General features: G+C 42.7%; 1 protein-coding gene across 1 annotated transcript; it reads right to left on the bottom strand.

The window, feature by feature from the left end:
• Positions 1 to 6,687: 6,687 nt before the first annotated feature.
• cited4b (Cbp/p300-interacting transactivator, with Glu/Asp-rich carboxy-terminal domain, 4b) lies at positions 6,688 to 9,511 on the bottom strand. The gene is made up of 2 exons (XM_046399970.1): positions 9,287 to 9,511; positions 6,688 to 8,350 (listed from the first exon to the last, which is right to left on the bottom strand). The coding sequence occupies exon 2, from the start codon at positions 8,339 to 8,341 to the stop codon at positions 7,589 to 7,591; it is 753 nt and encodes a 250-aa protein (XP_046255926.1). The 5' UTR covers positions 8,342 to 8,350; positions 9,287 to 9,511; the 3' UTR covers positions 6,688 to 7,588.
• Between the last annotated feature and the right edge of the window lie 5,892 nt (positions 9,512 to 15,403).

Raw genomic sequence — 15,403 nt, 5'->3', positions numbered from 1 at the left:
TGATTTATTTTTTGTTGTGCTTTTTGTCATATGATGTCAACTTTTCAGACGTTAATTTTTGATTACATCTTGTTTACACTTTTGTGTTCACACTCTGTGTTTTGTTCACTTATTCGAATTAAGACAGTATTTTGTCAGTTTATTTTTGCATGACCTTTTCATATAGACTCAAGGCACAAATGTAGATTTAACAAATCTGACATTTTGAGGCTGTAAAAGTTTGTTTTTAGCTATACTAGGACAAAGTTGGCAAATCCGTTCAAACACAAATGTTTATAGATTAACTGAATTATTGTTAAATCATTCATAACATTTAGTGCACTGTTTTTCCTCCCACTGGTCCACCAACAGGGGGCAGCACAGCCCCGTTTACCTTTACACTCACGTCCCCTTGCTGTTTCTCCTTGGGATTCATTGCTCTGCCATGGGTGGCCATAACTCCATCTGTTAGACTCGGCATGATAATCTCACTGATATTTTTATACCATCTACAGATTACTTAAAAAGGCTGTCATTAGCAGTAGTTATTTAATTTATTTTCCATTTATTAAAAAGCCTCCCTTCCATGATTAGAAATAATTATGTGAACCTATTGTTCATGCTGTTTCTGGTAAATGCTGCTGTCATTGTTTCTGTCAGTACATGAGTGGGCCATTAGGCTTGTGGGCGAAAAAAATTACTTGTGTCTACTGAAGCAGCTCAACACAAGACAGAAAACCTAACCACATCCTCCTAGTGAAAACAGGAAAACGTATCACATAGGGCCGAAAACAGTGACCAAACCCACCAATTCCAACTGACACGCACGAGTATGAATGTTTGTCTCTGTATGTGAGCATGTGACACATGCACACAATCTGTGCGGTGTTTGTGTGTTATGCTCAGGCACGTGTGACAAGCTTGGAGCTCATGTACTGATGCCCGTGCTTGTTGATATGTAATAGTAGCCAAAGTGTTGTGCACGAAGCCAGTGCTATTTATAGAAATAACAGCTCCTTGTGCTGCATATTGTGTTTGTGAAGATTGTGAAGCAAGTTTTTGCTTTGGCTCCCAGCACCACAGAGGGATTTTTATGTGCCAGTCTTGTTTTGCTGATACGACAGCAAGCTGAAGTTTTTAGTATAGAGGTGAATATTCAAAACATTGCTGGCTGGGTTCCCTGAAAGAGAGATAGCTTATCTTTACCGTTATGACATACAGGGAGTTAGCACGTTGGGGAAATTCTGCTCCTGATATTTACCAACAATGTTGTGCAGTGCTCCTGAGTCATTGACTGTTTTTGCCCCAACAGTTGTACACCATGTAGAGCAGCCAGACAGTTTCAGTATGTATGAAAGGAAGTTTTGCAGGCTTGCAGATCAGTCATAACTGTGAGAGAAAAAAAAAAACGACTTTCTCAGGTCTTTGCTTCAGGTGTTATGACGCTGAAAGGCAATATTCTCTGCAGAACCAGCCTGGCATGTTGCACTCTGCAGACAAGTGTGGGCACAGTCAGAGAGAGAAACAAAATAAGGTGCTCAGTCCACCACAGTCTCTCCAGCTGATACTAGAATTCCCAGCATGCCTTTGGGCTGTCAGTTGAGATGCTCTCAGTGGGGTGGGGGTGGGGGGGATGGTGGCCTCCTGGCCTCCAGATCCTGGTGTGTCTCTGATTGCCCTGAGGCTGCGGTTATAAAAGAATACACTTGAACTTATTTGTCAAGTAGACCCTTAGATTCCAGATTTCCAGATGTGCAAACTCCTGGTTCATAATGCAACATTTCTGTGTATGAAGGACCACCCTTGAGCTCAACATTTTGCAGTGCAGGACACTTTTGGCTGCTATTGGGGTTTATATAATAAACAAATAACGAGGGGTGGTGATCACACCACAGATGATGACATCCTTTTTAATCTAAAAATTGTGTTTTTTTTTTCTTTAGTACATGACATAGTCAGCCCTGTTTGGCTATGAATTTTTCAAAAATCAAATTCAATTTCGTCACCTTCCACAAATGAGACCACAGACCTGCTGCACTTGCTTCCCCTTCATTGACTTCTGATTGGGTGATAATATCTGCTGAGAACTCTGCCTCGACAGCCCTCACCCATCAAACTCATCCTGTTAGCCCCAAGCCTGCATGTGGTGTGGGCCGGCTAATGTCAGGATTCTCCTGCAAGGAATATGTCGGTCACACAGCAGCGTGGGTATTATCTCTCTGTGAGTCCAAGAAAAAAATAATCAGACAAAAAAACACAACAGAGAAACACAGACACATTCCCCAATATAACAAAAGATGTGCACATGCTTTTCTTTGGCATTTACATTAGCTGATATTACAGTATGGAGATGTCGCCAGCAGGATAATACTTGTAAACCCTGAAAGAGCTGCTCTCTTGTATTAATTCCACCCCCAGCCTATAGCCTGTCTTTGGTAGCCTATGCATGCCTTCGTCACCAGATTAGCATGCAGGCTTAAATCCCTGCTCACAAGGACGTTGTGTACAAAACATAGCATGTGCCCATACTGTTTCCATCTATTCTAACTTACGAACTTGTAACTCTCTGAGGAGGGGGGATCCTTTCACTGCTCATATTGAAAAGGAGTTAAATAAAGGTGAACACAACAATGTGAAAATAGACTTGCAACATAATACTGCCTCTGTGAAGCTTATATTATCCAGTCTTTGTTGAGACTGCCAGATTCACCTCTGCATTGCTGAGTACAGTGAGGTGTAATAAAACGAACACCTTGGTTGATTTAACACGTTGCTGACAGTGTCAACAAAGTGTTTAACATTTTAAGCTCCGAAGGGGTTGTGTTTACAGGGCTTTTGTTTTGGATGGCATTAAATTGCGTGAGTTTTGCGTTTAATTGTTAGTATTTCCTATCTGAAAAAAAAAAGTAGTTAAAAGGAAATTTAAGACTGTTTCAGCGATTGTTTCAAATAGTTTGAGTTACTTGATAAAACTCTTTCCGATCTGGTGATCAGTGCAGTTAAAAGACTGAAAAATACACTAAACAAGATGTTAACGAGGCTTGTTACCAGTTCGACTCTACCATATATGTGCTGACACCAGGGTTAACTTTCTGCCACTATTGTGAAACCGCAGCTCTGCTCCGTTTGGCTCAACTGTGTAAATCACACAACCCTTAAATATTTACCACCTTTAGACATTGTTGGGACACCTTGATGTGTTTGAGCTGGCTCGACGGAGAAGTGTCGGCTGTGTGCAGGAAAATAAATTATTTACACCCCCTCCTTCTACTTCAAAGAGCTGGCAAACCATTCAACCCCAGATTTGGGGAGGGGGGTCAGAGGAGGAGTTGCCAGTCACTAGGCAACCTCTATGTCACCTGCCCAGACATGCCAAAATCAGCCACTTAGCTCAGGAGGCTGCATTCACAAGGTACACGGCTGCATTTAAAAGCCTCATCAGCTGGATTCATATGGAAAACAAAACAAGCACTGAGACACAGGGAAACTATGTGGCTTCGGCGGGGGGGGGAAGTTTTGTTGCTTAGAAGATGCTGGAATTTACTGAAAAGGCCCTGAGCAGAATCCAACAGCACAAAAGCTTACTTACTTAGCCTGCACTGAAATATCTGTGATATGCTGTATTTTTTTTATGACCGGCAAGGGAGGGGAGAGATGTGTCCAAAAGGCTACGTGTTGAGTGAGGATACAACGTGACTGACTGATCAGGTAGAAAATCAGGAAGTTCGGCTTGAGCAACAAGTCCACTGAATGAACCCTGCCCTGTGGGATCTGCTGTTTATTTACCTCCTGTCAGCACACACACAGAGACACACACTCGTTGTGTATAGAAAGTGCTACAGAAATTATACATCTGTAAATAAAAATAAATGGGTAAATATAAAGAGGAATGAATAGAAGAATAAATAAAGTAATAAGAGTGAGAATAGAAAAAGGGGGAAATAGCAAAAGGAATATACATATATTTTCCTATTTTTAAATGTAATTCTTTGTATTCTATTCTTTCTTCTATTTTCCTGTTTTTTTAATTCTTTTACATATTCCTCTGTATATTTCCTCATTCATTTTCTCGTTCTTTGGCAGATTTATCCTTTGTTATGGCATCCCTATGGCTCTGTACACACAACCACACACACTCTTGTCAGAGCAGACAAGTTCAAACATGCTCTCTTCATTCAGTGTTCACACACATACACACACAGATACAAACATGCCCCTTGTTGTCAATAAATAACTCATACACTCATCTGGGAAACTCAGGTTTAATACTCACTTTGTTTCTCACTTTCATTCTGTATTTCACACTGTGTTTTACAGTTATTCGCACTGAGGGACTGATCGACTAAACTTAGCACTTAGCACTCTAGTGAAAGGTGAAGTTTGGTTTTATCTCACTGTTTAACATTAAAAATCTCAAGTACAGCTGAGTTAAATACCATCTTCTGGATGTTCTTTCACTAATGGGATTTTCCAATTTATGCTGTTAATGGATGCAGCCATTATCTACCAATGTACTGGATGTGCAAGGATCACAGTGACCACAAATGAGACAAAACCCCTTAATCTTCCCCTGGATCCACACTGATATTGAGGTATCCCTGCTAGCCTGTTTGATCAGGTTGTGTGCTGATACTGTGCTCTGTGTGTGTGTGTGCACGTGAAGACCTGGCCATGTGTGACAACAGCAAATGACCACCTATCCATCACTGGCACTGAGATTAACATGAGCCCAGGCTTGGCATCAGCTGGACCAAAGCCTGAAGAGAGAGAACTAGACAACCCTCAGTGCACAGACAGAATATACAGACATGGTGCTGAAGAAAGGAATGTAATCTGGATTTGCATTTAGCATACACTGTGTGATGTTTATTGAAGGGTTTTTCATGGAATCATAAAAGTGTTGTGGGAAAACCCAGCTAAGAAATCCCCTAAAACTAGAAAAAAAAATCCATCCACCTCATTTCTAATTGCAAATTGGAAAGATCCTTGCATTTTCTCTCACTTCTCTTCATATCTCGTCTCTTTGTCTTTGCCTGTCTGCCTTTCTCTTTGTCAAAATGTGGCTTTTGGTCTCTGACTTACATTGAGAGCAACAGCAAGCTGCCACAGGAAGACAGTGTTGTATCGAGCAGTTTCTGTGGGTGGGCTGAAAACGAGAGAGTAAGAAAAACAGAAGTAATTGTAAACGTCTCTGAGTGTCCCACCCTGCTTAGCCTGCGTCTAGACTGGCCTCTGTGAGGCAGGCGGCAGTCATAACAAGGGATTGGGAGAGCAAACAGGGCTGTTTGGCGTCGTTAGCCATTCGTCTGTGGAGTCACAATCAAGAAACAAAACCTCTGCATTTAATTGGGTCTCAACAAGGAGCTCGCAGTGCAGCATGCAATTATGAGATATATGAGGAGACAGAGTTCTGACAGTGCGTCAACATGCCCCATGTGCCACACACCAGAAGACCATCTCACCAGATTGGCACTGAGCAAGGGACCTGCAACCGTTACTAAGCACTGTGCCAAGACTGTTGGCCTACTTATAGGCCATTCTCTTGACAGTGTCAAGCCAAGAAAATCCACACACACACACACACCCACACACCCTTTAGCGAGTCTTTGTTACTTGTTACTTGAAAATTTCAAATTGAATGGCAGTCTTTAACACAATTGGACTAATGAAAATAGATGAAGCTGCTTTAAGAAGAGAGTTGACTCAAATATTGAGCAATCAGCAAACACTACTCCTGGTTGTGAACAACAGCATTGCTCTAATTTTCCCCTTGTTGCTCATGATGCCGCTAAAGATCCCTTTGTTGACAATGTGAAAAGCTAAATGCGGTGATGCCATTCCCAACATGACCTCAATCAAGCATTTTCATAGCCCGGAGGCACAAAACAATCCAACAAACTCAGCTACTGCAGAGAATCTCTTTACCCTCATTTTGTGATGAATGCCAATTATATGAGGAAAATAGTTTTACTCCTCCAACTGGCTTAGACTGGAGAGGGTTTGTTTAAATTTGCATGTAGTTCAAAGTTACTGTTTGGAGTCAATAGTTAGTTTCTCTGGTCACCCAGTGGGAAAGTCTTTGAGTCAGGGCTTACAAGCTTTAGGTCAGTTAAACTCCCCATCAAGGTAAGCATTTTTTGGCCATTTTCACCTCCCCCAACTATACAGAAACACACGCACACAGCAAAGACACAAATGTTTGAGGTGCAGCAGAGAAACCAGTTATTCAACCAGTTAAACAAAAAAATGTAAGCCCACCAACCTCTGAAGGAATATTTTTCCCATTACTGTAAACATTCTCATTGCCTATAATGTCAGTGCATGGCATTTGCTTAAATAACCACAAATAATGGCGAATAGTAAATCCCATCTGGATATCACATATCAGATGTACACTGACATACAATACAGCTCCTCTTTTCGCCAACCAGCAGAGAAACATGCAATTATCACGATACGTCAGTCATGGCCCTATCAGTGACACTTGCCTTTTTTTAAAATGAAAATGGCAAATTAAAAACACTGAAAGATTTGCAGTAGAAAATACATCTTTCTCAAGAACATAAATATTGTAACTGTAACACGTTTCCATCCCAGACTTGAGAGAAACTGAGGTTTCCCCATCACCGACAGGTTAACTTAAGCGCTTAGCTAGCTCATCACCGCCTGGGGGAAGAACTGTGCAATGAATGGAAAAGCAGGCCACACTTCTATCCAGGCCATCTTTATTGATCCTCAAAACCCCCTTTTCACAAAGACCATCCCCCCGTCTTGACCACAAAAAAGGGGACAATATAAACAACCAATAAATAACAATCTGCGTGATTAAGGCGGTTCTACATCTCCAATAGAACACAACAGTGTGGACATGTTGGAGTTATACAGCTTCATACAGTACAAGCAGGAGATTTTTGAGAACATCACATCTAAAAAGGCAACACTTTATGAAAAGTGAACCATTTTTAAGATCTGGATGAGACCCCCATTCAAATGAAACAACATTTTACTTATGTCTGACTTTTGCGATAGAAAATCCAGGCTCTTTTTAAATGACCTTGTCATCTGAGCTTACATTTAATAAAAGCCAAACAGAATTAAAAAAAAAAATCATCAACAGAGAACTTAAATTTAATTATGTTCCCCATCCTATTCTCAGGAGAAAAAAATAAAACCACTTGGTTCCCAAAATGAAGAAGGTGGCTGTTCTTTATATCAATTTTCTCAGACAGGAATAAATAAATACACCTTTTTTACTGGTAAACTGTCATAGAGTCCAGGCTTGGAGACTACACAGTGTCACAGCAGTGTTCAGAGTGGCTTTTAGGAATTTCAGCATTTCTTTATTACATTCGTGTCCAGGAAATGGGAGAGGTGGAACTGGGCCTTAAAGCCTGCCACCTTCTGGCCACTAGCACATGTGAAACCCAAGCACTGCATGTTCCCTGTGGATATCCAGAGTTCTCTTCAGTGCACCATGCGCCACAGTTTGGCTTAGTCGCACGGGGGGGTGCTCACAAAATAAAAAGTGAAGAAATGAACCCCCTCCATCCATCCTGGACAATTCTCACTCTTCTGTCTCCATATGTGCCCCTTAGCAAATCAGCTCCTCTCAGCAACTAACAGTGCTTGGCTGCTGTTTGCTGACAAAGTCTGAGATGAAGTCAAACTCATTCTGGCCCAAGAAGAGTTCTGGCAGCTCCTGGACCCGGTCCAAGCCCAGCTCCATGACCAGCGAAGTCAGAACCTCTTCGTCGATCATATCAGCGTCCATCCCGTTCAGGGCCAGGGCTGGTCCGGCCATGTGCTGCATGTTAGCCAGCTGGGCCGGGTTCATGCGGTACTGGGCTGTGGGCCCCATGTGGTTCCCACCCATAGGCCCTAGTGGGTGTCCATGGTACTGGGTGTTGAGTTTCTGCAGCTGCATGCTGGCCATGAGCTGCTGAGACGTTAACCCTCCGTTCATAAACTGTTGTTGCTGCTGCTGCTGCGGGTGCTGGGCTTGTTGCTGGTGCTGCTGTGGGTGCATGTGATGCTGCTGCTGAGGGTGATGCTGTTGCTGTTGGGGCTGGCCATTATACATCATGTTACCAGAGGTCATCTGGTGGTGACCCATCTGGGGCCCATTCAGCTGTCCATTCATGGGTCCGCCCACCATGCCCTGCCGCTGCCTCATGGCAGTCTCCATGTTGGCCTGGGCGCCGCCGTAGTGCATCATCTGGCCATTGGGCAGCGCCCTCATGCCCTGTTGGTTGGCATGCTGCTGGTGACCTGCCTGCAGGCCACCATTCATGCCCATCCTGTAACCGTGGAGACTGGCGCCCGCTGAGCTGTGATTCATGGGCATCATCAGATGGTCTGCCATGCCTCCTGTCTGTGAACAGAGAGAAGACACTGTTAGGACAATGCACGGGGCAGACATGACATTTCAAAGCAGCAAACATGTTTGATGGGAGGAGCAGCAGGACTGAGCCTGACATGACATGAACACATTTAGCTGTCCATTTTAACAGGTATCAAACTAGTCGAGATGCACAGCAGTTGCGTTAATGCTGCCCTGTGTGCGATGTGCACAGCCATATTTTGTTTTGCTGCGGTCAAAACCAATTTCAAACCCATCCAATTACCTTCTCTCAGTGACCACATGCTTCATCTTCCTTGAGAAAAAACAAAGATACAGTTTATCTCGTAAAGTCACAATTCCGCCTGTTAAGTTAATCCACCTACAAACGCTTCCTTAGTAAACATAAAGGTTACACTGCAGACCTTAAACTTGTGTTTATTCTTCCTCAAACCTCCCCTTTTTGTGCCAATGAATAAACGCCCATGTTGAAATTGCAGGTTAACATGCATTGTTTGGGTACATTTTACAGACGGATAATTCATGCACGACGGGACCGACAAAATAGAGGAAAAAAACGCGTGCATGGCGTAATGCATTGCTTGAATCCCATCTATGTTGCATGTCAGCTGGGCAAAATCTGTTACATTTAACGCACGTAAGGTTGCAACAAAGAACACTGGCATCATGCAACATCTCCCCAACAGCTGAATCACTACATTTCCAACAAGGCTTTAAAAAAAACCCAACAAAAGGCTTCGGTTTTCTCCGATGACTTTGTCTCGATTTGTTTAAATGTTTGTATTCAGTAGTTCCGTTCGCTGAAGCCTAATATTATCCGTTTTGTTAATCTCGAGTTTGAAACAAGGGAATGCAAACAATGGAGCAGCAGCAGCAGCAACCCCTCGAACCACCACAGACCAAAACCCCAATTTCTCTCAACAAATTCATCCGATAAAAATCACATACCCGTATCCGCTACGTTTTCACAAAGTTGCGCGACTTTGCTTCGGCTCCTGTCTTTTTTAAACAGTTTTCCTCTGCAAGGCGAATCTCCTCTGAATTACAGTGTGTAATCCACGGGGTTACGCTTCATGCTCAAAGCGGGGACGGTGTGCACAAAGACTGCCGCATCAGATCTTGAAACGACTGCCTATTTTCTGGGTCAACTCAGGGATTATGTACATCTAAAAAGCTCAGAGGAAGGCAGTCGGAGAGAGGTGGAGCCTTGGTCCTGCCTCTTCTTTGTTCCTATTGGCCCTACTTAATATAATTGTGCATGGGCGTAGAAAAAAAGGGCTGTTGGAAAGCTGTGACACAGTAGCCAATTTAAATACCCTCCTCCCCACTGTTTCTTTTTGAAAGAATATTTGGACATCTTGTTTGTTTTCATATGTAACTGCAGCTCTTGCGGTTGCATTCAAGACCTGCCATTAAGTTTTAGTAATTTCAGATAGATGGATCGATAGACTGAATATTCTTAGTATATTTATGATTTCTGTGTTTATGCATGTGTGTATAAGTCAGCAAGCATGATTATAACTGCCAGTGTGTGTGTTGGCCCATGTGTATTTGCACCAAGAGTGTTACCCCGCTGTGTGCATGTACACTTCATCGCCAAGATCACTGAGATCACTGTTGGTCCATGTGACCCACCAGTCTGCTATGTGTTCGCCTCAGTGAGACAGTGGAGGGAGGGCACAGGAATGTTGCCTGTGTGCTATTCTTGGTCACACTGGCTGCAGCGGCAAAGTAACTACTGCTGTGCATGTTCTCCTTGTTTACGTGTATGGACTATGGATGCAGGCATTTGTCTATTTTGTGTGTGTGTCTGTGTGTGTTTGTGTGTGCCTCCGCTCTGCAGATGCACATGTCTCTCGATTGCCCACTTCAGGACAACGACCTCTTGCCTGCGATTGCAAATGAATGGAACCACTTTGGGAGAGCGAGCAGATCTATTGCCCAGGGAATTTGTCTATAAATGGGCGAACCCCTGGCAGGCGTTTGTCATTGTTTGACATTGTCTGGCCACTTTTAAGCCCGTGTTAATAAGCCACTCCCAGGTGTTGGTACTATCTGAGAAACTCACCCAGCCAGTCAGTCCAAACAAAACACACAATCAGCATAACTTTCTGTTGCACCTTTATGACCTCTCTTTGAGTTGAGCACGTGTTCTTTGCGAGGTTACTGCAGTCTGTGACAGTATGATAAACAAGCATGTTAAAAAGCATAAAAACAATCATTATTTTTTATTCCAGAGCTAAAAGCTCCTAATGGTGTCATTTGCGCAGGCAATGTGTTGAAACCTTCTGGAGCTCCCCAATCACATCACTGTGTCTACTTAAAACTCCAGATATTTGCATGAAATCCCAATCAGCCATAATTGTGGTGGAAGATATGCATTTTGTAATCATATATCCACTGAGCAGGGTTGTGTTCTTGTAATTAGATGGAGGATACAGTGCAGTATTATCCAGCTCAGGGTTGTTTTTTCCGAATATTGTTGTGTATGGGTCACAAATTTATCCAGATCTCTGGCTGTGCTCTACGGTTTGGGGGAGGAGCAACCACACACACCTTGCCTCGAGCTATTTATTGATTTCTATGCTGACGTGTGTGTGTGAGCATGTGTGTTTTTATTTCAGGGCTAAAGAGAGAGAGAGAGAGAGAGAGTTCGTGTGACTGTGTTTATATGAGCAATTGGCTGGAAGTGTAGCTTCCATTCCAAGCTTTGACACACCCCTGTGCCACACTGTAAAGTATGCAATAAAAATGCTGCTGTTACAGGATGAGTTGATTTCACACTGGTTTTCCATTCTGACAGTCTCTTAAGAATTAGTAATTTAGCTTCATACATTCTCAGAAAAGCACTATCAGCTTTTTCAACTTTTAAGGAGATTCTTCTCCTTTAGTTAGAGCAGACAACAATATAGCCAATGACTGCGCGGTCTGAAAACTATCTACAACTCTCCCCTTCCTAAGTGCGCTGTTGGTTCCGAAAGTCTGTCAGTGCATCATCTGCCTATAGGCGCTCTACATGTAATTCCCACAGTGAGCCTTCTGCATTACTTCCACCGACCACACAACTTCCTAGCTGTTATGAAGTTAGCCGTGAAGACCACAAAACATCTAGCTGCTGCTTTCAGGCCCTCTGTGACAGAGTATTAGGGAGCTGCCACTCTATAGAGATGTAGAGGTCAATGTACAACAGGGTCTGGGAGTGTTTGGAGAGCCCCCTTGGAGCTGAGGCACCCACTGGAGTGTAGTGGAGTGGCAGAACAATGTTTTTCACAGAGGAGTTGGCGGTTGAATGATGCATTGACTGCCAGCTTCATCCCTGCATCTGCAAGTTGGTCGGGGAGGAGCTTACAGAAACGTTGCTCTCAAAACTGAAGAGCAAAGAAATGATGATGAGGTATTTTATCTCGCATCAAGTCAGCATACCACCCTGCTTTTTCACAGTGTCTCTCCTTGAAACTTGTCAGGTAGCCTACTTATAAACTATCACTTTCTATGTGTTGCAGACTGAGATGAGTGACTTGTCTAAGTGATTACGTGGACGAACTGATGGAATCCACCAAGTGAAATGGTTAACCACGCCATCCTTAATCTTTGTCTCCATCAGCTAATAGCCACTGATCTAAGACTAGCTGACTAAGTCCTACATACCTGACTAATCTAACCCCCGACACTTCCGCTGCCAGTAATGACTTGCAGCATAGAGCTTAATGGCTGGTAGAGACATGTGGGGTTTGTAAAGGTGGAGCCATCATTGAGTACTCGGTAAATCCTGCCACATTTTTACCATAATTTGGTTTCACTTGTATCAGTTGATTGCTGATATTACCATTCTTGAAGAACAACATGTTGACTCATCTCAGATTAAATAAATACCCACTGTATAAACATTTTAAAATTGGCTGGCTGTGTTTAGGTATGACTGTAAATCGTTTCCCTTGTGGCATCCACAGGAGTCAACCAGTCATTAAATGTAAACTGGACGTATATCTGTACTCAAGACATGCATGAAATATGAACTAGATAAACTGTGAGCCACTTTTGCCAACTTTCAGCAAGTGCTTTTATGATTGCCATACACCATCAATGTGTGTGATCAGTCACCTTATTGTTTAGGACAAAGTGTGTCCTAGCATGTACATTTCCCATGCGATGTGAAACCAAAAGTCAGATTGCCTGTCTCTTTTTCGCTGTGGGGGAGGGTTGTTATTGTTCTGGTAAATGAGAGAGTCTCTATAAATACTCCCAAGGCTTCCTTCTCTGTCTCAACCACCAATCAACAGTCACTGTTCATCTGGGCAGCTGAGAGAGGGCAATAAGCCTGAGTCAAGGCTAATGGGGGATGGTTTGTGTCAAACATACAACACACTGTGGTGAGGGGACCCTGCAAGGGAAGGAGGGGGAGAAACCTGGTAACTGCCACTCACAGACCTGAGGCCACAAGTGGGGGGTGAGGCCTGAGTGAAAGTACTGATTTGGTGGGGCGGGGGTAGTCAGAATGTAGGCTACCACATTAAAGCAGCTTTCCAACAACTTCTGTAACTGATCCATCTGAAGTTAATTGGACATTTTGTCCTTAAAAACTTACTTCGTGCCACTTGGAAAAAAAAAAAAAAACCAGTAAGCCTGATCTTTATTTTACGTCTAACAAACTTTTGTGTTTGAGTGTGTGGGAAAAATTAGGTCAGTCCTGTCGGGCAGGGAAAAAACTCTCACACAGGTAAAACAATTCTTAAAAAAAACAACAAAAAAAAACATTTTTTGATTTTAATTGCAAATTGCTCTGATTTACTAACTTGGACAACAAATTTCGCTAAAACTTTTACCTTGATATAATCACAATGGTGATAGACAGATAGATATATATTAATATTATTATATGCTCTCTACTAACTAGTTATCCGAGACAAAAGTGTTTTCAGCTGTTCTGAGCAGCCTCACTAAAAGATGGTTTGATAATCCTGCCATTATAGAGACCTTATCACTTCAAGTTAATGCCTCACATTCTTAGACATTCTCTCTCGGAAGATATTTGTAATGTTGACAATCTGACACTCATGCCAGTCTTACTTAGTGATCGTCCAGGTGTGAGAGAGCGTGAAAGCACAGTTTGAACTTCTTACTCAAGCTCTCTTTTGTCATTCCTCACAACCACTTAATTTCCAACCAAGCACAACGCCACGATTGCCTTGCAGGAAAGACTGTCCAAAATTGTATGCTGTTATCCCCATTTGTCTTACTTATCTTCCATCCTCCAGCCCCTCCTTTTCTGTAACAGCAGGTTTTTTGTTCCAAACTCAAATATGGTGATTTAAAATAAAACACTATTGGTTTTAGCCATGATTATACATCCAGTGATTTTGATGAAGCATACTGAGGGCTTGAGTGGTATAAGGAAAAGAGTTGTCATATATTTCTCTAAGAAAGCATACTTCCTGTTGGCTGAGAAAGTCAAGATCATGGAAGGATGTCGAACGCACCAGATAACCACTGAAACAACTTCCCCGCAGCTGAAAATTTCTAGTGAATTTATACTAATACTGAAAGCATAACAACTACTATTAGCACCTGTAAGTGTTGACAAACTCCACTGCTGACTTAAAAAGGCCATATTATGCTTTTATTGTATGTAAATCTGCAAAATTTGAAAGCTTAAAGTCCATACCAACAGGAGTTATTCTCTCTGATAGAAAACACTGCTCCCTAACTGTCTGAAACACCTTAATTTGGAGACCAGCTTTTTCTACTGTTAGGCCTACTCGTCTGAAACACTCTGTAACACATTCGCAAAATGCCAAGGTAGTGGTTACTTTGGCACACCCTCAAACAAAGATAGAACAGAGGCCAGGAAGAGTTTAACGCTGACTCCTGTGACACAAAGATGTGAAAGGTTTGAGCACAGCATGCCAACGTCTCAGCTGTTGACTGCAAAAACTAGCACAAAAGTCCTCAAATACTCCTACCACTTTATTTTGAAAGGACATATGATGGAAATGTTCCTCTAATCTAATCAGTAGAAACTCAAGGTAGGATCGACAGCTGTTCGTGGCAGGTCTCAAACTTGGAAAGTGTAAATCTGCCATACTTGTTGTTTCACTGTTTTGTAGGTTAACCTGTTGAACTTTGCATTAGCATGTTGCACAACTAATGTAGCTACCAGCCTATTAGGCTAGCCTCTTGAGCAATGCAACACACCAATAGTAGCACTTCAACCTAGTTCCACCATCGGTCTCTTCAATGGAAAACAAAGACAAAGCCAGAGCAGAACAGGTTTACCACTGAGTGTGTTTGGGCAGACAGCGGGTGACTAGAGGTACTGCAGCAATGTACAGAATGAAGAAATAATCAATCAATTGAACAATTAAGCATGTAAACCTGTTTCCGTAGAGTCCCTCAGTAAAAATATGAATCCAAAAATGTTACACATGTTATGGTGTCTTTAATACACACTGTAAAAATACGACTGGACTTCTCCCTGGTTTCATGGATCCAATCACGGCTCCTTACCAAACAATGTCAGTCATTTACAGTCAGCACCATAAGCCCACCGCCTGCATATCCAAGCAACACAATTCCTCAGCATTTACTTGCCTGAGGGATCATTGTCGACACAAACACTAATCATGTCCCCTTCACTGCACTTCCTGCCTCACAGCCGCTGATGACGTTTCCAGTTACATGCACATACACCGCAGGAGTGAGGGGGATACATGCACTAGATGGACAACAAAAGCCAGCACAACCTGTCAAACAAGTAGCTGCTATGGAAGGAGGGAGTGGGAGAGAGTGGGAGAACACCGTGATGATGTGAAGAATGACCTATTAATCATTCATTATCACCCAGCACTGTTAATGAGGTGACGACTCTTAAATAATTAGCAATGTGACTGAAGCATATTTCCATAGCAGTAGCCTGAGGATGTGGAGGGCATTGGGGACGAGTGGGGAAGGGAATATGGGATGCACCAGACGTAAAAAAAAGAACAGCCCCCACACCAGCTTAGCAAACAATAACTATCCTGATAGGGGGCTCTGGGAGGCATGGACAGAGAGATAGAGATAGACAGA

Source organism: Scatophagus argus, chromosome 9, assembly GCF_020382885.2.
Source record: "Scatophagus argus isolate fScaArg1 chromosome 9, fScaArg1.pri, whole genome shotgun sequence".
In the NCBI taxonomy this organism is placed as follows: domain Eukaryota; kingdom Metazoa; phylum Chordata; class Actinopteri; family Scatophagidae; genus Scatophagus; species Scatophagus argus.
Note: the sequence above shows the minus strand (reverse complement) of the source record. Positions and strands in the feature narration are given on the sequence as shown.

Excerpts from the sequence above, each read along its gene's own strand:
- cited4b (XM_046399970.1), bottom strand. The coding sequence starts at position 8,341 with ATGGCAGACCATCTGATGATGCCCATGAATCACAGCTCAGCGGGCGCC.